This window comes from Notamacropus eugenii, chromosome 6 (genome assembly GCF_028372415.1).
Source record: "Notamacropus eugenii isolate mMacEug1 chromosome 6, mMacEug1.pri_v2, whole genome shotgun sequence".
NCBI classification, from domain to species: Eukaryota; Metazoa; Chordata; class Mammalia; order Diprotodontia; family Macropodidae; genus Notamacropus; species Notamacropus eugenii.
The window spans coordinates 107,665,607-107,689,820 of NC_092877.1; the positions used below are offsets into that span (position 1 = coordinate 107,665,607).

The 24,214-nt window shown below is 41.1% G+C and overlaps 1 protein-coding gene across 3 annotated transcripts in view; it reads left to right on the forward strand.

Moving 5' to 3' along the window:
- CRACD (capping protein inhibiting regulator of actin dynamics) overlaps nucleotides 1-24,214 on the forward strand; it is a 69,599-nt gene that overhangs the window by 11,925 nt on the left and 33,460 nt on the right. The window contains exons 2-3 of one of the 3 annotated variants that reach the window (XM_072620820.1): nucleotides 15,083-15,218; nucleotides 23,543-23,716. In XM_072620820.1, coding sequence (XP_072476921.1) covers nucleotides 15,099-15,218; nucleotides 23,543-23,716 — 294 coding nt within the window. In that variant the 5' untranslated portion in view covers nucleotides 15,083-15,098. Of the gene's footprint in view, nucleotides 1-15,082; nucleotides 15,219-15,251; nucleotides 17,790-23,542; nucleotides 23,717-24,214 lie in introns of those variants that run through there. The other 2 variants (XM_072620818.1, XM_072620819.1) reach the window with 2 other exon arrangements.

Here is a 24,214-nt window from a genome sequence, read left to right on the forward strand (position 1 = left end):
ATGAGGATTCTAGGATTGTAGAACTGAACAGAAGTTCTTTGGAGAACATCTACCTCAACCCCTATGGGGCAGCTAGGTGGTGGAGTGGGTAGAGCACCAGTGCAGGAGTCAGGAGGACCTGAGTTCAAATCTTACCTCAGACACCTGACACTCACTAGCTGTGTGACCTTGGGCAAGTCACTTAACCCCAGTTGCCTCCTCCTGGGTCATCTTCACTCATCCTGGTGAATATCTGGTCACTGGATTCAGATGGCTCTGGAGGAGAAGTGAGGCTGGTGACCTGCACAGCCCTCCCTCACTTAAAACAAAGTCAAGTGCAAGTCATGTCATCATTTCTCTGAGGGCATGGTCTTCTTCAGCTGCGAAAGATGAACACACCTCAATCCCTTAATTTGATAGACGAGAAAACTGAGGCCCAGTGGGATGGAGGGAAAGGGAGGGGAGGGGAGGAAGAAATGACTTGCCTGAGGTCACAGAGCTAATAAGCATCAGAGCAGGGATTCCTGTGTCCATGTGCATGGAAGGGCTACCTCTGGAGTTCCTCTGTGTATACACTGCATCAGCGGACCCAGGGACACAGCTATTGGGATAAGATCACATCTCTGTGCTTCATCCAGATGTGCAGGCTGCAACCACTCACTGTATCTTAGTAAACTGTTTTCCTGGATTTCTGTGACCTAAAACAAATCCTCACCTTTTAGTGATGGGGTTCTCTGAACCCAGCCAGACTGATCCTCAGATGACAGACATTTCGTTTGTTTCGAGGCCTGTCCTTGGAGCCTCTCCATTGTGGTTAGACTGGTCAGAGTTTGCATTCTCCTGGTCTCCCAGAACCCAGGGGCATCTGAGGTATCAGAGTTAGACTTTAATGAAGGGTAATAATTATAATAGTGATGATAAAAATCAAAATTTACATTTGTATGGCAACATACAATTTACAAACCATTCCTACAGTTTGTCCTCACCACGAGTTTCCAAGGTAAATAAGGATTGTTATCCCCATTTTAAGGAAAAGCAAACAGACTCAGAGGGTAAATTACTTCCCCAGAGCTACGGAGCTAGAACTGAGACTTTCACTTGGCTTTTTTTCTCTACCTTTTCCCAAAAAACCTGACTCCTAGAACAGATAAAATGACTTCTTAAGCTCTTTTGCAACTTTCCGATTCTGAGCCAGCCCGAGGAAAGATCCCCTTTCTAACCCCTTTCAGGTGTTAGTTTGGTCATCTCAGTTCCCAGCCCAGATACAGTCATGATAATGAGGGTATCGAGCATCCATGTTCTCCTTCAAGGTTGCAAAATGCTTTACAATATTACCTCTTTTTACCCTTGCAACAACCCTGGGAGACGGAGGCTGCTGTGGTCTCCATCTTACAGATTAGAAAACTAAGACAGACAGACATTAAGTGACATATTTGAAAATGTCTAAGGCTGGATTTGATCTCAGGTTTTCCTGAATCCAGGTCCAGTGTTCTATTCACTGTCAAATATTGACCTGATCTTACTTAGCAAAATAAAAAGGTATAAAGTCTAGATGACAAAAGGGTCATTACTATTAAATGTAAGGTGAAAATGCAGTCACCGAGAAGAACTGTCCAGAAGTCTTCTAGAGAGGCAATTGAAACTTTGGAGAGAGGTCAGCATTGGAGGTATGGAAAGATTCAGGTGATTTTTTTTTAAAAATAAAGGAGTCATTTGAAGTTTTACAAGTTGATAACCCCAGTGTTTCCCAAGGGCTCCTATGAAGCTCTAGCATTGAGGGAGTCAGAGGAGGAGAGTATCAGAAGCACGGTGACCAAAAACAAGGCTCTTTGGAGTGATTGGAAGGATCAGGCAAGATCTGAGAATCTATCTCCCTTCAGACTTTCAGATAATCTTCTGTGGGAATCATTCTCATTGCCACTAACAGAAGAGGAGAGAAGGATGTAAGAAATGAGAGTGAAGGAATCTTATCCCTGTACTTGTTCTTATGGAGATGGTGCCTTCTATCATGTGATAGGAGAGGTCTTCGGGTCCTTAGAAACATCTGTTTGCTGTCAGCCTCAAAGGCCATATTCATTATTTCTTTTCATTGTTCATCTGTCTGTTCTCTGCTGGATTCTCAAAGGCACCTCTTCATTCTGCAAGTTCACATCAGCACCTTCTGCCCCGGGGGCCCTATCCTCTCTCTGATTGGAGAGCAGAGGGGAGAGCTGTTCCCAAAATTCCAAGCCAGCCAGCCCTTCATTTCCCATCTAGCTACAGTCCTTTGGATTTCTCTGTCATGGTCCCAGGCACCTTACTTCCACAACCCCTGCTTTCCAGCTGACTTTTGTGTGTTGTGTTCCCCCATTAGAATGTAAGCAACTTGAGAGCAGGGGTTTCTTTTCTTTTTTCACATTTGTGGCCCTTCACACTGTGCCTGGGACATAGAAGGCATTTAACAAATGTTTGTGGACTGATTTCTGGATGTCTGGATCCTAGATGTGACCCTCTTAGGAGTTTATCTCCATTATTCCTTATAAACTAGGGATCTAAGGGCACCCCATCCTTTGTGACATCCTCTTCTAGTCTGGCATCCAAGTCAGGTTTTCCTAGGCGTACTTGGCCATGCTTCCGGACTTTGTAAATTTAGACTTGAATCATTGTTATGCCGAGAATCCCTCAGGTAGGTATTTAAGATCTATGGCCTTTTATAGGTCTCTCTCAACCTCTCCCTACTTGTCAGGAGGTAGCTTAATGTTAATCATATCCAAAGGAAAGTTGCTACACAATGGGTGGGCTTTTGGATCCTCCTATAAAATGAAGGTCGTATGGGAAGACAGCACCATCAGAGCAAGATGTCTGGGTCTTGGTGAACTGCTAACCAAAGGAAAACCCAACTAGCTGGATAATTAGTTATGTATGATCTTTCTGCTTCAAGAATAGGGAAGTTTGGATGATCTCTGCACAGGTGCTATTATAGTAAGTTGCACACCACCCCCCTTCAATCTTCTGTTTATCACTTTAAGGACTATGGGTGTACAAAGTTTTGTTTTATTTTGTTTTCATTAAAATAAAGCTTCAAACTGAAACTCTAATCTAATCTAAACTTTAAATTCCAGTATTGAGGCTAACTAATAAATTACATGCATAATAGAGGGCTTTATCAATAGAAAACACTTTCCCAGAAACTATTGCAGTTTATCTTTACAACAGCTCTGTAGGTTATTTAGTACATATATTATTACCCTTATTTTGAAAATAAAACTATCTAAGCCCTGGCTTCCTGCAAGACTCAGTTCAAATCTCAGTTACCATAGGGCTTTCCCAGTCACTCTCAGCTGAGAGGATCTTCTCTCTCTCTCTCTCTCTCTCTCTCTCTCTCTCTCTCTCTCTCTCCTCCATGACCTCACTTGGGTTTTCTGGGCACAGATACTGGAGTGGTTCACCGTTTCCTTCTGCAGCTCATTTTACAGGTGAGCAAACTGAGGCAAACGGGGGGTAACTGATTTGCCCGGAGTCACACACCTAGTACATGTCTGGGGCTGGATTTGAACTCAGATGTTCCGGAGTCCAGGCCCAGCGCTGTATCCACTGCTCCACCTGGCTGTCCCAGCTCATTAAAAAGTCTGATAAGAAATCAGTGATGCTTAACTTCATTGTCCTGTGCAGTTAACTCTTTAGAAGACAGAGGTGCATATTCTCCCAAGTCTTCTGATATAACCAGCATCCATTCTCCTGTATTTCTTCTCTCCCAAAGGTCTACACAAAAACATAATAAATAGGGAGAGAAGGCTAAATATCTATATTGTCAAATTGGAGAGTGAGCCTCCAGGGGCTTAGCCCATGACTCTTTGAAGTCTCAGTTTTCTTGTCTGGGAGTTGGACTAACTAAGGGTTTCTTAACACTTTTTGTGTTTTTAGCCCTTTTGGCTGTTTGATGAAATCTATGGACCTCTTCTCAGAATGATGTTTTTAAATGCTTAAAATGAAATACATAAGATTACTGTATTGACATGTAGTTATCAAAATATTTTTTTTAAAAATCTTGGACCTCAGGTTAATAACCTTTGAATTAGATTTTCTAAATTCCCATCATCATACGATGTTTAGCTCATACATAGTATTTAATAGATATTAAAAAGTTAATTAGGGGGTAGAATAGTTAATTAGTAGGTAATAACAATACTTAGGATCTGTGGAATATTTGGCTACTTAAGCATACTTCTGCGAGGCAGCTGTAGCAGTAGCTAACGAATAATACTCTCCATCTGGTCACAATTTAAAATCACATTCTCCTTATATGCCATTTAAATTTATGAAAAGAAAGGCTGTTGGGATGTGAATCAAAATCAGAGCCCATTTTATCTAGAAATGTCTGCAGAGGCCAGATAAAGTGGAGTAACTGCTTTCTGTCTCCAAGGGGATGCCTCGTGGATATCCAGGCTGAATAGCACTTGGAAGTCCACCAGAAAGTAGACCTTCCCTTGGAAAAGTGTGATTGGAGCAATATTTCTAGACTCCTACAAACTGGGAGAGCTTTTGCCATGACTGTACCCTATGTGGGTTATGCTAGTTTTTCCTAAAAAAGTATTGAAATTGTCCTCAAGTCTTAATTGACTCACGGGACTACAGTCTGGGCTTTTGAGGTAGCCTGCAGGTTGTCTGAGTGCAAAGAAGGGCTGGGGCACAAGGAGATGCAACTATTTCTGCAGGCTTCAGATCAAGGACCACCTTGGGCAGTTGAAGCAAGGCTCTCATCTTGCTGAGTATCATTTCCACGCTATGTCAAGTAAACTTCTTTTTAATAAATGCAAAATGTACCACGAGCATCTCATTTTGTTCTAATCTATAAGGTGGAAAGGCTTGGGTCCCAGAATGGATGGGGTTTCTGCCCGTAATCCAAGAGGTGAATTTAGTGCAAAATTGATGGTCTAAATCAGAGGGGGAACCTATGGCCTTGGGACTACATGTGGTCCTCTAGGTCCTCAAGTGCAGCCCCTTGACTGAATCCAAACTTCGTAGAACAAATCCCCTTAATAAAATAATTTGTTGTATAAAACTTGGACTCAGTCAAAAGGCCACACCCAAGGACCTAGAAGGCCACATGTGGCCTCAAGTCACAAGGTCGCAATTTCCCACCCAGGTCTAAATAGTAGCTAGGCCAGTAAATGCATATTGGAAACTATGCCTAGCATATGTATTTGGAAAATCTCATATTATTGTTTCCTTCGAATCTTCATGCAACAATGTGATGGCATGAATAAAAAAGAGATTTTAATTACTTACTATCATCTGGGGGCTTGATAACAAGAAATATAATATCATCTACAACCAAGAATCATATGGAGGACTTTGCCTTTTAAATTAAAATCTTTCTTCCCTTAGACTTTTTGTAAGGTATCTTCTATAGAAGTGTAGACCAAATTCAATAGACATGACAGCCGCTAAAACACACATAAGGATCCCTAAGTGTCACATGTTGACTTATAAAACCATACAGTTTACATATTTAATATTTTTTAATTAACATACCAGCACATTAAAATTAAATCACAGCTGTATTTTAATCTGCTTCAGGCTATACCGAATAGTGTTGTGGGCCACACATAGCCTGTGGGCCTCAGGCTTGACACTTTTTGTGTAGAGCATCTTTAGTAGACATTCATCCCAGTGTCTTATGCCTCATTTGACATTTATGATCAGAGGGTCGTTGAACAGAGCCATTTCTTCAGTTACATTTACCAGTAAATTTTATTTTATGTTGACCCATTGTTCTGATCTGTGTAACTGCTTTCAGGGGACCTTAGAGACTTCTAGGGAAGTGGTAAAGCAGGCCAGTGATAGAAAAGCAATAGTCCTTTATTTACCCTGTTTTAACTCACTCAGAGTAAAGCTTATGGCCTAGCTTGAAACACTCAGGGGCATGAGGAGCGGGAATTAGGAAGCAAGGATACCTCTGGGTTAAAGTCACCCAAGAGATCAAGGCATAATTTGATCTCTGAAGGGGCAAGATATGTCCAAAACTCAGCTGGGGAGTCCAGGCCTCAGCTGAGATGATATTCAGGACAAGTGGAAAGAAGGGGGTTGAGGAAATCCAATGAAAGGAAGTCTTCCCAACCTGGCACACAGTATTATCAGCTGCCAATTTGGAATGGGAATCCCATACTCCCATATGCAAAAAAAATGCCAAGGGTTTCAGAGGGAGGGGCCAAGTCTATCTGTTAATCTGGTTGTTTTCCCACTTCTCTCACAGGTAGGAAGCAGCACCACTTAGCAAGGTCTTCTGGAGCATAGAAGCCCCTAGCACAGGAGGTTCCAGAGAGGAGATAGTGCTGGAAAAGGTCAGGGTGGAGGTAACTAGATAGGATGCATCTGGTGAATTCCACATTGAGTACAGAGATATTCTGTTGCAAGAAAGGCTAAGTCCAGAAAGCCAAATGTTTTGGACCATCACGTACGTACGAGAGATTCCTTGTGAAACACACTCTAAAGCTGCTTTTTCTTTTCTTCATTTTTGAATCTAATGCTCTTTTGTAATAAAAAAATAAATGGAGGGGACTTTGAAGTCTGCAGTTTTCTGTCAATTATGTGATTTTAAAAATATGAGCTACTCTAGAGAAGTGTGTGTGTGTGTGTGTGTGTGTGTGTGTGAGAGAGAGAGAGAGTATATATATGTGTAGGAGAGAGAGATAGAGAGAAAGAAAGAAGCAATGAAAGAAAGAAAGAGATGGGGGAGGGAGAGAGAGAGAGAGCAGAGATCATGATGTTGCTTTTTTAGTATTCCCAGAAAAGAGATTGGCAAACAAGGTATCCTGATTCTTGGCCCTACTCGAAAGGTAAGATCCTGTCCCTTTGGAATTTGATAGACTCCTAATACTTGGGTCCCTCAAGACCATAAATCCCTGCATTCACCAACTTCAGTATGGTCTAAGAGATAAAAAGTGTGGGGCAGACCAGAGCACAAACCAGGAAAGAAGTAAACATACCTCTCCTTAGATCATACCACCTTGAAAGGACTGAAAGTATCTCTGAAAATAGCTGCACAAAGCCCCTGAAGCTTAGGACAGTGCATCCTCCACCTTGCAAGCAGATTCCTACTTTAACGAAGAGTTAAAAGTCAAGTAATGGTCTGGAAATATGAGGAGATGACAGCTAAAGAGTGTGAGGAGTGATCTGGAGTTACTGCTTGGCAGAGCTGGCTCTTAGTGCTGTTGTGAAGTAGACCATCTGTCTTAAGGCCAGGCACTCTTTGCCTTTTAAGTCATTCCCTCTTCTAACGTTAATGAGAGTTAAAGATCCTAACAATAACCCTATGAGGCAGATTCTACTGTTATCCCCATTTGATGGTGTTATTCCCTAATTGAGGAAACTGAGACAGAGAGAGGTTAAATGATTTACTTAGGGCTGCATACCTAGGAAGGGTCTGAGGTTGAACTCAGGTCTCCCTCACATCCCCTGGGTTACCTAGCTGAACACATGAGCTGAGCCTTAAAGGAAGCAGAGGTGAGGAAGTGGTATATTGTAGGGCAGAGGAAGGCTCGAACAGTGTGTAGAAAGAAACAAAGAGATGTGGAAGGAGGAATATTGTTCTCTGGTAAGGCAAGGCTAGCTTGGCTGGAATATTAAGCATATGAATCTTGGCGGGGGCAGGGGGGAACTGAGCACACTCGCATATGTGGCCAAGTCCAACTCCAAAACTGCAAGGGTTCAATGCTCTTTCTTCTTCCACAGAGTTCTCATAAAATTCACTGCGTCAGGGTATTGGTGTTGGTGATGGAGAAGGCTCAGCACAGAGCAGGGCATCTCAACTGGACAGGTGGCTCAGCCACACTTATTCCTCATGGGGCATAGCACCTGTTTGGGACTGGCCAATCTACTGGGGGAAGTGGTGCGGCAGGCAAGTCACATGGCCACTGGGCTGCCCAACAAGGAACAAAATCTCCAGGTCAGAAATGGAACACATAAAAGCATCCGTGCCAGTCAGCAATGAGATTGGACAGTAAATAGTTACTAGACTGCCAGCCTGGACCAGAGAGGAACAGTCAGTCTCTGCCCCGCTACCCCTTCAAAAAAAAAAAAAAGCCAGTTCATGAAATTGTGTTTCCCTTCCCAGACAACATACAGTAGCCTTCCAGAAGTGTTACCAGAGCCCAATATAATGCAAAGAGTACTAGATTCAGAACCAGGAGACCAAGGCTCCAGGTGGAGCTTTGTCAGTAACTAGCTCTGTGCTCTTAGGCAAAAATAGACCCAGCTTCTGTGGACTTTGGTTCTCTCATCCTTAGAGTAGATGATCTCCAAAAACCATAATTGCTGTGCATGACAGAGGGCTACCTCTGGTATTCCTGCTTAGCTGAAAGACACCTCCCTTCCCCCAGGAGCTTTATATTACATCATTAGAAGTGCAGATTGGGAAAAAAAAATTAATTTAAATGTCAGCATTCTTTGATACAGAGTTTGATAAACTTTGTGGCCCAAAGATCTCATTCTGTTGCATGGCATCAGTTTATATCAGTTGCTAAGAGGCAGTTCACAGGAAATTGGGCGAAATTGATTTTTTTATACCAACACCCTTCCTGTGACATACATTTTTTAAAAGCCTAATTTTATTTGGATAGAGAGGAAGAGAGACTGAAAAGCACATTGATTTGGTTGAACAGTGAAACTGCCTGTGTTTAAAAGGGTGCAAGGTGAACTCTAAGTCAAATACTTGATAGTTGGTGATTGGAAGGTTAGGTAAAAAAGTATTTCATTCTGTTCATTCTGATGCACTGTCCCTGTCCGAGAACCAACAGTCTGCTCAGCTGAAGGATCTTGGGGAAGACAGTGGGGAGTCCACCCCTTGTTCACCTCTGAAAGAATCCCAGAAGACAATGGAACTTAGAAAATTAAAAAGTAGACATTCACCCTGCTGCTTCTTCCTGTCAAGTTACCTAATTGTAAGTGTGCTCCGAGTGGGAGTCTGGCATGGTAAAGGCTGGAAACCCTGGAAGTCACAATCTGGGAGGCATGCATAAGCCTTGGGAGAAGAAAGACTGGGTTTCCTCCATACCCCTTCTTACAGATGTGGGAGGTCTGGGTATTTTCTTTCCAGTTTTTCTTTTCTAAAAAGAGAATCACTTCTAATATAGCTGTCTAAAAATGGGGTGAACTGGATTGAGGACATTGTGTTGAAAATACCATACAGATAATTCTAAACATGATTCTTTGGGTTCTGAAAGCAACGAACTTAGAAATGATGATTCCTAGGAAATAGAAGGACAGCGAATTGTTGTCATATGGAATTTTCAATACCAAAAGAAACCTATACTGTTAAGGTATCTCATAACTTTTCAGAGCTGATTTTCAAAATGTATATGCTTTTTATTTTCAGTGTGTAATTGTCCTTTGCTCTTTATAGAGTGTTGACATAATGTCCCGATATGAATTTCACTGTAGTCATATCTTTACCGTTCTTTTTGTAAAGTTGCTCTAAAGAAGGTTACTTCTTCAATAGAAGGGTAGGAGACATTTTCCTATATTAACTTATTTTTATAATTCCATAATGGTGCCATATTCAAAAGAGCTATAAGGAAAATCATAAAACTTTCCTTGGGACTGAGACTTAAAAGATTTTCACCCTTCTTTTTAACTCGTCTGTTTATTATCAATGCTGAATATTTATGGCACACCAGGAAATATTGGTGTCTCCCAGGAGGTGTTTAATTTCTTTGTTCACGATATCGCCCATGCATTCATTGGTGTACTGATACACCGAGTGTCAGGGTTCTTTTAAGGTAACCAAGGATCCAAGATAATCTCTTGGAGTAAATTCCTGCTTATACCTCATCCCAGAATCAATATCTATTTGAAATAAACTTAAGGAAATTTGCAAGAGTCAACAAGGCAGCATCAGGTTTGTGTGTAGAAGGGAAGAGAGACTGTTCAAACATTCTGACTGTACAGATGTGTAGAGATGAGACTTTGGTGTCTTTCAGTCAATCTGTCAACAGTCATTTTAAAAGCACTCACTGTATGTTAAGCATTGCACTAAGCACTGGATACAAAACGAAAGGCAGAAACAGCTTCAGCTCTCAGAAAGCTCATATTCTAATACTTTCAGAAGCAGATGAAGGAGGGGGAGAACAGTGTGCTGACTATCTATCTGTGTGTGTGTATATGTATATATACGTATGCATATATGTGTATGTATATATATATATAAAATATGTATGTATGTGTGCTTTTTATCTACATATTGGGGTCCCCACTCCCTTAGAATACAAGCTCCCTGAAGGTAGAGACTCTATCACCAGTACTTCTTAGTACAGTGCCTGGCACAGGGTAAATTCAATAAATGTTTGTTGCCTGAATGAGTGAATGAATGAATGATTGAATGAATGAATGAATGAATGAATGAGAGAATAGGAATTTGTTAAAAGTAATATAATATTAAACAGCCAATATGTGCTTGACCTATGCATGTGTGCAAATGTGTTTTGATATATGAGCATATGAGCATGTGCCTGAATGAATGAGTGTCATTTGTGTAATAAGGATAGGGATTGGACCTACAATTTCATTGTGTAATATACCACAAAGAAATTAAGTCAAAACTCATCATTTCTTTTTCCTGTCTCATAACCATGAATTTGTGGTAAATTTACTTGAGAAAGCAGATCATTCAGTACTCAAAACTGGACCTTTGTTCCAAGGAGTTTCTTAGGGAGTTGAGAGCTTAACTGTATGTGTGGGATGAAATGGAGAAGGGAGACTGTGACAGGGATTTTGTTTGAATTGAATTGAACATGAATCTGGACACGTAGAGCAGGTCCTTGTTTTTCCTGACTTTGGGGGGTAATGAGATGTTTTAGGTATGTGTAAAGCATACTCCCTTAAGAACTGAAAGTTTTGTTTTGTTTTTAATTTTAACCATTTGCAGTGGAAATCTTCTCAAATAAACTATATACTTCCCTGCCTTCCTAAACAGAATATATTGAACATGATGTAACATTTCCTTGGTGACTCAGATAATCATTATGAACATTACCTCTTGTGCTGAAATAATAATAACTGACATTTACAGAACACCTTAAGGTTTACAAACTGCATTACCTAAGCCATCTCATGTAACACAATGAAGTCTTCAGTGGTTGTGGAGCTACTTTGGACTTTTTGTCTCAGGACATCTGACTCCAAGAATTGTGCCCCTGGCAGTTATTCATAGAGTACATCGAAGAGCTCGATTTCCGGGTATTAACTTCACTTGCATGCTATTAGCTTGTTATAATCCTAGTTGGTGATTCTCTTTACTCCTTACTACGAGCAGGTACTTCTCAGTAAATCTGCTAGCAGCAACCTCCAAACATTCCCCTTCACTTGAATCCAAATCCCTCCACCATCTCTACACCCTTCTTATCTGCCGGCTGCTATGATTTCCAGCAGACTGAAGGTTGCCAAGTGAAACCAGATAACCTGACTTCTAAAATCAGTAGCCTTAATTTTGCATGTAACTTTAAGTCAATAATTCAGCAGACCTCAGCTGGGGAATGTTCTGTAGAACCCCTGGAGAACAAAGTCCCAGGCAGAGAGGTTTTTTTGTTTCTTTCTGTATTCCTGATGATGTCCTGGATGTTTGAAACCACCAGAAGACTGACAAAGAATGGATGGTGATGAAGATGATATCAACAATAGCTCATTTTTATATGGTGCTTTGGAATTTTGAGAGGCAATATGGTGTAGTGGATAGAGAGCTGTCCTTGGAGCCAGAAAGTCCTGTCTTTGACAGATACCAGCTACGTGCAAGTCACTCAGTCTCCTGGTGCTACAAGCAAACTGCCAAGGCTTTCCATTGCAGAGAAGGTGCTAAGCTACAGAGAAAGTAGAGGAAGTTCTGGTTGTTTCTACACCTGTCAAATGACAAGGTCCAGTCCCTATTCCTCTCCCTTTACAATTTACAACACTTTCCTTTGTAATGTAGGGAATACTGGTGTTATCACTCTTTCATAGAAAAAAATTAGAGCTCAGAGATGATCAATGATTTGCCTGGGGTCACATTAAGCACTGGAGCCAGGATCCAACCCTCCAAGTGTTCTAATTTCAAATCCAGTGACTGTCCAACTATACTACCCACTCTCCAAATGAGAATGAACAGTTTGACTGAGTTCATCTTCCTTCATTTGGTTCCTAAGTCTAAATGTGAAACCTGGGGCTGCTGTGTACCTTGAGGCTTATTAGAAAATGACTCCTATGTGTGAAACCTTGAATGATCAGAGAAAAAGCAATGTCCAGTAGCTCCCTGACCACAGGCGTCACTTCCTGGCAGGTTTATTTTGGGATTTGTTTTTTTGAGTTTTGGAGATTGAATTTGATGCTGCTTAGGATTCGTTTTTTGATTGGGATCATTTTTAATGTTGATTAGCATGTTGTTTGGGAGTTTTTGTAATTGAATTTTATGGTGCTTGAAGGGGCATAGCTGGGAAAAGCAGCCAGATGCTGCATAGGGCATCTAGAAACTCAATCATCAATCATCCTAAAAGAGACTAGCCTTGGGTAGAAAACAAGTATTATGGAGTTGAACCCTACCCACAGAAGCAGAGGATTGTGAAGTCAGAGTAACTGCTCTACTGCAAGCAGCATTTAGACATTAGATTTTAGAGCAAACTCTTTTTATAGTTTTGTGGGGAGAGGAAACAAGCAACAATGACCTGCCATCCCTGAACACTCTTAGTACCTGAAAGCAATGTGCCTGACCTACTTTGTGGAAGTCATCTGTCCTGCTGCTCCCCTGGAGTGAGCTAATAGCTTGCATGTGAATGCCAGGAAACTGAGTGTTTTCATGTCTTATGTCCAAGTGGAGAAAGAAACTAGAATCAGAAGGCCAGGTTTAAGGCCCAGCCTCTACAGTTGCAAGCCATCTGACCCTAGAAAAGTCATTTAGTATCTATGTTTCCTCATCTATAAGATGGAAATAGGAAGACTTCTACTGTATACCTCTAAAGGTTGCAGTTAAAGTGCTTTGTAAGCTGTTAAGAAACTGTGATTTCACTGGCATACAGATCAGCCCTTTATCTACAGCTAGATTGTTGCCTCGCAGACGGAGGGGCTGAGTAACTTGCCCAAAGTCCCACAGCTGGGATATATCAGAGGTAGGACTTCAACCCTGGTCTATCAGTCTTCAAGGACAGTACTCTATCCCCTACCCTATATTTTTTCTGAAGAGTGGTCAGAAATGTGGGTGGTTATTCAAGAGTGGTAGCATGACATAGAGGAAAGAGCCTAGATGTAGAGATCTAGGTTCGCATCCTAGGTTTACACTTTACTAGCTGTGTGACATTGGACAGGTCACTTTGGAGGGTCAGCCTTCTCATCTCTAAAGTACTCTCATGATCTGCCCCATGGAGATATTGGGAGAGATATTGGATAATCCGTGTGCCTACCAGTGCTGTGGAAACAGGAACCATCATCATCATTATTTTCTTCAGAGGGCTGTAGTAAGGACAGTTCTTTGTAAATTGTGAAGGAGTATAAACATGTGAGCTCTTGAAACTATTTTTGTGGTGACAGAAGCTCATTTATTATTACATCCTCCAAAGTATTTAGTAGCCATTTCATGTATTGCTGTATACCCAGTTCCATCATCATTCTTAAAAATCTTCCCTGGGTTCCTTGTCTGTTGGATGAAGTCAAGACCTCCTTCACTCGGTTTCAAAGATTTCAAAGACTCATTGGATCTTTCCCATCACTGCTATCCAATCTGCTCTCCCTCCATTCTCTAATATAAATCCCTGACTCCAGGTGGGCTCTGAATCACCTCAAACATATTCCGTGTTTAATAAGTCTCTCTGTTTTTGCTTGTGATTTTCCCCATATCTGTAATACCCTCTCCCTGCCTCTATGACAACAGAAATATGATTCTTCTTTCAAATCCAATCTCCCCTTGTTATATCTTCAAATACTTTAAGAGAGCCATGATTTCAGTGGTATGGATAGTCCCTCCACCAATGCAGATAGCAACTCACATATAAGTTGAGTTATGTGTTGGTTTGGTCAAAAAATTGCAGAAATTTGTATTTTATTGTTATCTCTAAATGTTCTTTATATTCATATATACACATATATGTATGTGTGTACATATTACATATATACATATACGAAAACACATACACATATATATACATGTTTAGAATATAATCTGAGAACAGGGATTGTTTCATGTATCTATCCCCAGTGCCTGGAACATAGTAGGTGCTTACTAAATGTGCATTGATTAATTGTTCCCCTGGTTTCCAGCCTTCTGGTGATGAACTTCTCAAAACTTAGCTATTTGTCAAACCATCTCTGGGCCTATACTTGGAACCTTTGACTTCCCATATCTTCAATCAACAAATCTTTGTTGAATGCATATCAGGTGAAAGACAAAGCCTTCCCTGAAAGCCCAGCCCCAGACTAGGAGCTGCCTGTTGGTTTTCAGAATTTCTGTAGCATTTATAATCTAACACAAACGGTCTAGTCTTGTCTTATTCTTTCATTGTTTTCCATATGTCTGTATTTTCTCCTTAGCTAGATTAGAGTTGTCTTTGACTTCTGAGTTTCCCACAATGTCTATCACATCCCTTAATATGCCTTGACTTGACTTGTTTAGTTAAGGTTTATTCAGCCACCAATCAGTTGACTAACAAGCATTTATGAAGAGCCTACTGTTACCTGGTAGGCACTGTACTAAGAACTGGGGACACAAATACAAAGAATGAAGCAATCTTTATTCTCAGGGAGTTTGCAGTCTAACATGGAGGATGACAATAGCATTCAATGGAGGGAAGGCTCTTCAGATGACAATGGGCAAATGAAAACTTCCTCTGATGCTTAGGTGCTGGATCCCTTAACCCCTTAACTTTCTAATTGCCTCGGATTTTTTACAGCGTAGTGGTTTTATACCATGAACCTGTGAGAGATCTCCTCTCTTGGACCTGTGGTCCTCATCATCCCAGCCAACTCATAGCACTGCTGCTCTCCAACAAAGAACAAAATCCCAAAATCTTTGATTAGAAAGAGGAGCCAAAGATAGGGAAGAATGAAAACTGAATTGCAAAGACCGTTTTTAATCACCTTAATAAAATGAAGCACATGGTTTGCATTCCAGGTCCTTCAACTATACTATGGGAACTCGGGCGTTTTCCCATGACAGTATTTTTATCCCTGATGGGGGAGCAGAAAGTGAGCAGACAGTTCAAGCAGTATCACAGGACAACATTCTGGGCAAAGTCAAAACTCATCAGGTAAGAAAGCTTGAGACTGGAAGTTAAGAGCCAAAAAGATGGGGCCTGACAGAGGGAGAAAATGGGGAGGTCTCTAGTCGGTCACGTATGAAAGATCGGGATTGCAAAATCCCGAGTGAGGATTCTCTCTCGGTCCCATAAGGGCCTTTCATTCATCAGTAAAATGTCCACAATTTATTGCTTCTCACCTGCCTCATAATATCTACTTTTCTCTCCTGAATTTCAAACTCATTTTTAACTGAGGGTCCAGATTGAAGATTACAGGGAAAAGATGAAAGTTTAGGATGAGGCAGGGAAAACCACAGCACAGAACTCCTCTGTCAACGTTGACGACAGTTCTGCTACTGAAAGAAATGCTTAGCAAATAAACGTTCTTTTTTTTTTTATCTGTTGTGGCATCATCCAATGACCACTTCAGAGTTTAGGGCTTGAAACCTGTAATGTTTTCATTCTTCTCGTATTGACTCTTTCAAGAAATCCACTTCCAGCCCTCAGTGTTGCATCTCCTTGGTAACCTTACACAGCTGGTCAATGTTTCTTCATAAAACTGAATCAGATGGAGGCTCCTCGCCCACTGAATGATGATGGAAGAGAATAAGTCATTATAATGTATTGTAATATCCAAAGAAAAGGATAGGAGTAAAGAGGCTTTGGATTGGACTACCTTGAGAAGTACTGAGAAATTTGTCCAGCTTCCTTTGTGGAGGACACAAAACCCTCTAGCAGCACACAAAAGAGTCCACTTTGTGAATAAGACTGTGCCTAATTGCTACCTCTCTATAAATTCAGGTTCACGAACAGTCGAAAGCGTTGCTAGTTACCTACTATTTAGCTCAGAATGGTGTGAATTCAAACATTTAGGAGGAAATTTGCCACCTCCTTCAAATTTCCTCATTGTTCTTACCCAAGATTGACTAAATTCTGAACCTGAAGCATTGTTCAATCAGCATCCAGCCAGTTCTGCAGGCAGGTATTTGCGTCAGCTAAGTAGAGAGCATAGCAAACAGTGTAAGAATAGCAAGCCAAAAGAAAGAAAGAAAGAAAGAAAAACACTCCTGAAAGAGCCCCAGACATTTTTCTTTGCCTTTTCTGCTCTTGGCCCCACTGTCCACCATAACTCCATCAGAGAATCTTGAGTTAGAAGGAACCTTCAAAGTTAGGCGATGCAATCCCTTCCCTGTCTGATGTATGAATCTCCTTAATATTCCAGGTGGCCTTGATATCTCCCCTAATGTAATTCTAGTTTTTCCTAATGGTATCCTACTTGTGGCTTCAGTCAGTGGGGCTTTTATATTCATAGTACCCAGAAGGAGTAGTGAGTTAGAGTTAGGAGAAGTAACACTAAGGGGAGAAGGCTGAAGGCAAACCTTTATCTTAAAAACTTTTAATCATCTGGTTAACATTACTTCCATCTCTAAGAAGTTCTGAATTATGCAAGGGTTTTTTTCCTTTTTAAATCAATAGTTTTCTAGCTTTGTTGTATCTGACAATGAGATTTTACAAGGAATCTCTAGAGCAGAGGTTCTTAATCTAGAAGCCATAGACCCTGAGGGGTATATTTGAGGAGGCAGTCCATGAACTTGAGGGAAAAAAATACATCCTTATTTTCACTAGCCTTTCATCTCCTTGGTAACCTCCTGTGTATTGTATTATGTGCATTTGAAAACACTGTTCTGAGAAGGGGTCCAGGAACTTTGCCAGGGTGCCAAAGGGGTTCATGACAGAAAAAAGTTAAGAACTCCTGCTCTGTACAGATTGATAAATATACACAGATACATAGATAAATATGTATTTTGGAACATGATCAATGTGGGATTGTGTTTTACTTGACTATACATATTTGCAAAGGATTTTGTTTTTTCATGCTTTCTCAGTGGGTGGAGAAAAGGGGAGATGGGTGGAAGAGAATTTGAAGCTGAAAATAAAATAAAATTGAATAAAAAAGGAAAGAACCTCTGCTCTAGAGGTACCTTATAAGTAGTTACATAATGATGAATATCTTTAAATGGCTTCTCTTTTATCACTCTAAGGCCTCACTTCGACACTGTGTTGGCAAGCTGAGAGTACAGTAGACTGAAAAATACAGTTCTGTAATCATGAAAAATTAAAATCAATCACCAAATTGTTGAATGCCTACTTATATTCAAAGTGCTGTGCAAATAACATTTAGGGTGTTCCAAAGTCTTAGAGCCATTTTAAGCTATTAAAGCCTCCCTTGTCTGTCATTTGCTCTTTTCCCTCCAAGTTTAAGTCCATTGACAAAGGGAAGAAATATGTAAGAAAATCAGAAACAGCATCCAGTTTGGCTTCTCTTACTTTGACAACATCTATTAACATTTAATTTGCCTGTCCTTGAGTTTTAAGAACAAATTCAGCCACACGGACCTTATTTTGGGACTTGTAGTTTGGGGCTAGAGTTTTAAAATGCAAACTAGAAGACCCAGTTGTCCAAGGAACAAAATGGTTGCCATCATCATAGAGAATGTGATTATTGGTGTGTTGTAATCAATAACTGAGTCACCCCCAAAAGATTGTGCTTTATTTTGCAGTCGACTAAGCAGTATGTTCCTGGTAAGTCTTAGAAACCCTGGTAACTCCAAGTTGACTTGCATGAGTGCTTTGCCTTACCCATGATAACATGACACTGGTCTTGGTGCTTAGTGAGCTGCTCCAAAGGATTGCCCACCCACATGCTTCAGCATGGGGTGCGTGTGCATTGGTGTGAGCATGACCATTTGTACGTCTGGGCGTGTGTATGTCTGCAAGAAGAAATGGGGTCATGAATAACACCTGTTTGGCAGAAAATTAATTCTTGAAATGACTGGCTGATTTTTTTTTTTAGAAATTCTTTTTAAATAAGATTCTACTGAAATTTGCCCCAGGAAAAGGGTGACATTGACAAGTTTCCTTTAAAGCTTAAGAAAACTTTCAGTAGCTCCAGAGCCAAAACCTTATGTGGAGCTATTTGGAGAGGTGGCCCTCTAGTGTTCATACAGATGCATGTCTCAGGTAATGCTATGTATCTATAGTCTGTGTGTCCTACCCAGATCTAATCACTGACCATAAGCCCACACTTTTCCAAGGATAGCATATCTCCTCCCCTTAATTTTAGTTGCAGGTGATCGCCTATGCCTCATAGTTCACGTCCCTCTGTGAGTGATGGAACGGTGATTGCATAGAAAGACACCTTTTATCTTCTGTGGCCCTGAATGTACTTGCAGGCTTTGGACAGAGTACCCTTAATATTAGTTAAAACGCCCCAGCAGTGGGGAGTGAGTAGAGCTGTCCTTATTGAGATCAGATCTTGACCATGAGGTGTATACCAAGGGAGACTTGACTCAGACTTCTTCTGACCATGGTAATCAGGTAAGGAATTTAAAAATTCTGAGTCAGGACACACCCGATGGGGCCCTGTCAAACTATAGCCCTGTCAGGAGAGGAAACATCCATCCTGCCTGTCTGAGGAAGCTTGGGCTTGTCAGAAGCATGCGTTAGGCAACATAATATGTTGGGGGATTTCAACGCTTAATGTTCCCCTGCAGCTGTCAAGGAGAAAAGCAAAGATTGTAGACTGTTAAGAACTTCTAAATGGAGCTGATTACTTTAAATTGATGTGCGGATTTAAATATTTATTTTTGGAATTGTAACTGCCGAGAGAAGGAAGCTGCAGTGTAGCGTGCTCAGGGTGGGGTGGCGGCTTCCTTTTTCTTTCCCAGCAGAATCCATGTAGTGCTGAAGAAGCACCTGGGAGAAGCTGAAGTTGGCCCTGTGAGGACCGCAAAGCACAAACAGGGGCCCTCTGGGGAATTTCCACAGGATTAAAAAAATCCTCATAAATATGTATGTGCATTCTCATAACATCATTCTGCAACATTCCATATGACAACAAAATGCCCCAATCTGAGCGAGTAAAATGTGGCTTCTTTGGGTTCACATTCCATTCTCCACAGTAGCTCCATTCAGAGCCACACTTCATGCATTTTGTGTATAGGGCACAAGTTTCCATACTTTCCCGTCCAGTTTATGAATTGTAGTTTGTGTGAGGGGAAGAGACCTTACGAGTACTTCCCCAAAAGAGGAGGATCATTTCTTTTAAAAAATGTTAAGCTCCACAAAGAATTCTGAAAAACATTTTAAAGAGTGGCCAGATGCAGTTTTGCAAGGTCCATCCTTGACACCACGCTGGCCCTGTGATCCTGGGCAAATCACTTTATCTCCCTCCACCCAGGCAGTTCTTTATAAGACTATTAAATGCATGAGATTTGTCCATCTTCTTTTGGCAGCGGGCGCTTCCTCAAGCACAGTTTCCTACCCCAAGGATATCACAGGGGCCATGCAGAAAAGAGAAAGTTCTCCTTATTAGACTGTTGTTTACTGGGATTGAGCATTCTAAACTTCCCTTAATGCCAGTGCGTAAAGAGTGGAGAGAGACCCAAGTAACCAATAGGTTATTTTACATGACATTCAGAACTCTTATGCAGTGAATCTAATTAGCCATTAATTCAATTTCACAGTATTGGAAATGAGAGCGCAAGTAGGAGTTTTGCAGCATTGCACTGAATTTAAAAGGCCCACATAGCAGTAGCTGCACAGAAGTAATGGATTTTAGTACCTGTTTATCAAGAATGATGGGAAAAGAAATAGTTCATATTTTAGCTGAATGCCAGATAATGGATTTGGGTGAATTCTCCTCCATCCTGCTCTCTTTCCCACCATGACCCTTATCAACAGAAGTTAATATAGATGTTCCAAGGTCTTTCTCTGTGAGGTTGAGTCTCTCTGCCTTCTCCCACTCCTTCCTGCCTCTAAATTAGTGCACTTGCCCCACTTTGGGTCTATGATATTTGCCCCATGAATAAAAACTTCATAGTAATCGCTGTGCCTGAGATCACCTAACGTGGGCAGCAAGAACCTTGAAACTATACGGTGACTTACGGCAAGATGTTGCCTGCCTGCTTGAAAGACTGGCTCCCAAAGGAAGAGGACAGTTGGTCTGAGTGAGTTGAGTTGTCACAAATTACCTCCCTAGTTTTGACCACCTTCTTTGACGTCGCACCATTATGGTCATGACTCAAGATGGACAACCGGAAGCCAGCAGTACTTTACCAATTTTTGCCCAATGTGTTTGAAAAGTCTTTTGTCTAGACAATGAAAAGTTTACTCCATTTGTGAACTGTAGTTTGTTATCATTAACATTAAGTTCAACAGACATGAATTAAGCACCTGTTGTGTGGAAAGCACTGCTTTAGACACATAGTAAATCTTCGTAGAGTTTATCTCAGTTGGCCACACATCATTCTCCCCTCCCACATATGTACACAGAACTCAGCACCTCCAACTTTTCCCAGCCACACCCCTCTCACTCACACTCAATCTGTGTAAATTGTAAAGACAATAAAACTCGAGTTAGTAATATAGTAACACCTGCTTCTAGTCTGAATTTCTTTACCCTGGGAAATTTTAAATGAGGCCCCTTTACTTAGGTGAACGTTTTCATTCTGGAAAGCAATAGCATTAGGTGTCTGCTGCCAAGATAAATACATCAAGAACACAAAGCAGTCTATTTACGCATAACCATTCAGGTGTCATGGACAAATGTGTGCGTAGGCACACACACACATAGGCAGCTCAGAACCTGGTGGGTTTTCCACCAGATTTGCCATTTTTCTTCCCTTCCTGGTTAATTATCTCCTCCTTTTGCTTACTTTTCTTTCCTAGTCTCTTTCTCTCCAAGTTCACCTCTTTTTCTCCTCTTTTCTCCCTCATTTGTTCTCCCCTTCTCTGTTTTTCTTTTCTTTCCCTGTTCTTTCTTCCTGATGGTTACCACCCTTGACCTCTGTGTTACCCGTTTCTCTTACATCTCTCCTTCCCATTCCCACCTTGGGAGCTCAGTTCTAAGTTTTGCTACTTTCTTGGCTTACTCCAAGAATCAGTGTGGGTCAACAGTAATATTTCTGCTAATGGAAAGCTTATCAGCAATGATGATGTTAGAAACATTTATTAAATAACATAAGAATGTGAGATCAAAGTTGAATCAAGCTTCTTCCCTAAAGAAGTCATTTGTATTTTTTCAATTGTAAGTAGAACAAATGACCTCCATCTTGGTCATCTTAGGGATTGACTAACGAAGCTCCTTTAGAAAAGAATGTGAAGTCTAAAATGACTTAAAACAGTCTTCAGTCTGATCAGTGCTCCTAGGAAAGAGGATGCTCAAACTGCAGGCTGAGCTGGGCTTGGCTGGGGGTATTCAATACCTTCTGATTATCCCAAGCAATGGAACATCAACTTCTGTCCTGCTTTGGTCAGAGGCTTTGGGGTTTCCCATTCCTACCCTCCCAAGGGGGTTGTCCAAAGGAATGAATGCTAAAAATCGATTGTGTAGTTCCTGTTAATCCATTGTCTTCTCTGATTTGTTGGCTGTTTCTGCTGAGCTTGCTTCTTCATTGGCTTTCACTAGGCACTCACTGCCCCTTCCCACTGGTCTTGAAAAATACTCCGCAGTTTCCCTTTCTCAGGCTACTCATCATCTCAAAGGCTGACATCAAAAGTTCCTCAATGTGTTCAGTGGGTTTGCCACGTATGGTATAGGAGTCATGCTCAGATTCTAGTACCAGTTGGTCCATATTAGGGTCACCTGATGAAGTTAGTGGCTTAGGGAATTACGTAACTGAATTTCTAGACACTTGTCAGCCTCACAATTCAATGAAAAGACCATTCCTTTGGATAAAAACAGAGAACAGCCTCCCTTTGGAAACCCTGTTGCTAGAGACCCAGTGACACAAGAACAAATCCACCTCCTGTCTTAATTCTTGTTTCTATTAGAAGGGACTAAGTTGATGAATTTATCTTTGGGATTAAAGATTAACCAGAGTAAAAAGCTATTATCTAGAATACTGACTTATTTGACCTTGTATACCCTCAAATCAGTATTCTCTCAGACCACCACACAGATCTTTTCCTCTCTAGATGCCATTTATTTCTGCTAAATGTTTACGTTCAGTTTATCAATATTCTTCCAAGGATGTTGAATGACTGCAAGTCATGTTATATATACTGAAGAATTAAACTTGAGGCCACCCAGAAGGCAGTGGAGAGGCATATGGTGGCCACAAGTAAGTGGCAGCTTGTCACCAGTCCCAAGAAGGGTCTGAGGAAAGTGTATAAATGACATCAGTGAGATATGTGATGGAAAAAGATAAACTGCTCGGGGAGAGAGTGAGATTATTGATGAATAGGTACCTCCATTCTTTACTAAAACAATGACACCCAAAGCGCCATCGGTTGTCCAGTCCGAGAGTTATTGAGATAATAAGCGAGAGGTGCAGAGGCTGACAAGATGTGAACAGGTTGCTACCTTTACATCACTGGAGAAAGTCCTCACATGCACAGGTCCCAGATGCATCGAAGATGTATGACCTATTTTTGCCCCATCTTTCTTAAGTGTTATTTTTGCAAGTTTCCCTTTTCTTAAAATAAATATTTTATTTCTATTCCCTTGGCCTTTTAACTATTTGCTTTCTTTAAATGTTGCCCCTGTTCTCTCCTCCTTCCTATGCCTTTCCCTGCCCTCTCCTGATTTCTTATCTTCCTCCTCATCTGCCTCTTTTCTCCCTACCTTTTTTTCTCTGTACTTGCCATTAACTGCCTTTCTGTGCTCCTCTTTTTACATCTTCCTGTGTGATCTGCGGCTTTTCTCCATAGAATGACCAGGGGTATTTGCAAAAAGTAAAGCAGAGATGGTATCAGGGGAGAAAAGAACCATTGATAAAACTTCCCTGAAGGGGTTCACTTTAAAAAAAAGCTTTGATAATAAATGGCATTTTCTGTAGCCTGACTACTTAGAGCAGTATTCCAAGGAGTCAAGGTCCTTCTCCACCTCCCACTGTGAAAAGCAAGGCAGTTTCCTGGGGTGGAGTAGGAGCTTGGGTCATGGTGTGAACACAAAGAATCTTGTTCATCCAGAGGGAGGTTCAGAGAGTGAATGAACTGGCAAGCACTTTTGAGGTTTATAAAGACATCTAGGAAGATGCTGATTGGATGAGAATGTTCATGGCTCGCCATTGGGAAGGAATGAGACTAGTTTGTGAAGGGGGAGGGCAGGAAGGAAGCTAAAAAACATGCCACCAGTTAACATCATAGCCTTTCATCACGGTCACTCACCTCAATGTGCTTTAGTTTGCTTTGCTCATGAATCTAATCAGTTCCATCTAGAACATACCCTCACCTTTACCAGATACTCTGGGCAGTCCTTAGTTCTAGAATTTCTAACTGCTCCATTGTTCCAGAATTAACTAATTTTCTTTTTTTTCTTCTTCTTTCTTCAGCCACAGTTGGGCAAGAGCATCAAGTTTGGGCAGTCACCACCACCCACAGCCCTTCCCATGAAGAGGACAGACACTCCTAGTCCGGAGACTAGCTTAGAAGAAGATTTATTCCTGAGTAGTCCTATGGAAATTGTGACCCACCAGGATTTAGTGCTGTCTGATAGCGAGAATAAAGTAAGTTGTCACCCACGGGACCTAAGGTCTCACAGTTCAATGCATGACACACCTTGACAACCCCCTATCACAGTAGGAAGGTGATTCTGTGGAGGCGAAAAGGTTGAAGCAGTGAGAATGTCCCTGAAATGGGGAAGGTATCTTCCTTTGAGAGAGGAAAAGTCTGTTTTGTCTACAGCCATTGTTTTCTACTACAATACAGCCCTGTACCATAGGAGTCCAAGAGCATACAGTTAAGTTTCAAAGAAACAAAATGTTCATACTAATACTATATTATGTCATTTAGGCCAAATCTACAAGAAATTATTTTCATTTAACCTTCATCCGTATCCAAGCCATTTTTAGCTTAGAGAGAGAAGTGTGCAAATTGACAGAGCTTTCACCGCAAAGATTCTGGTATCATTTTAGGAATCTTGAACAAGGAAAAGATATTCTAAATATAACCTGGGATAACATTCCAGAAATAAACTTCCCTCCAGGACCACTTCCCTCACTCCA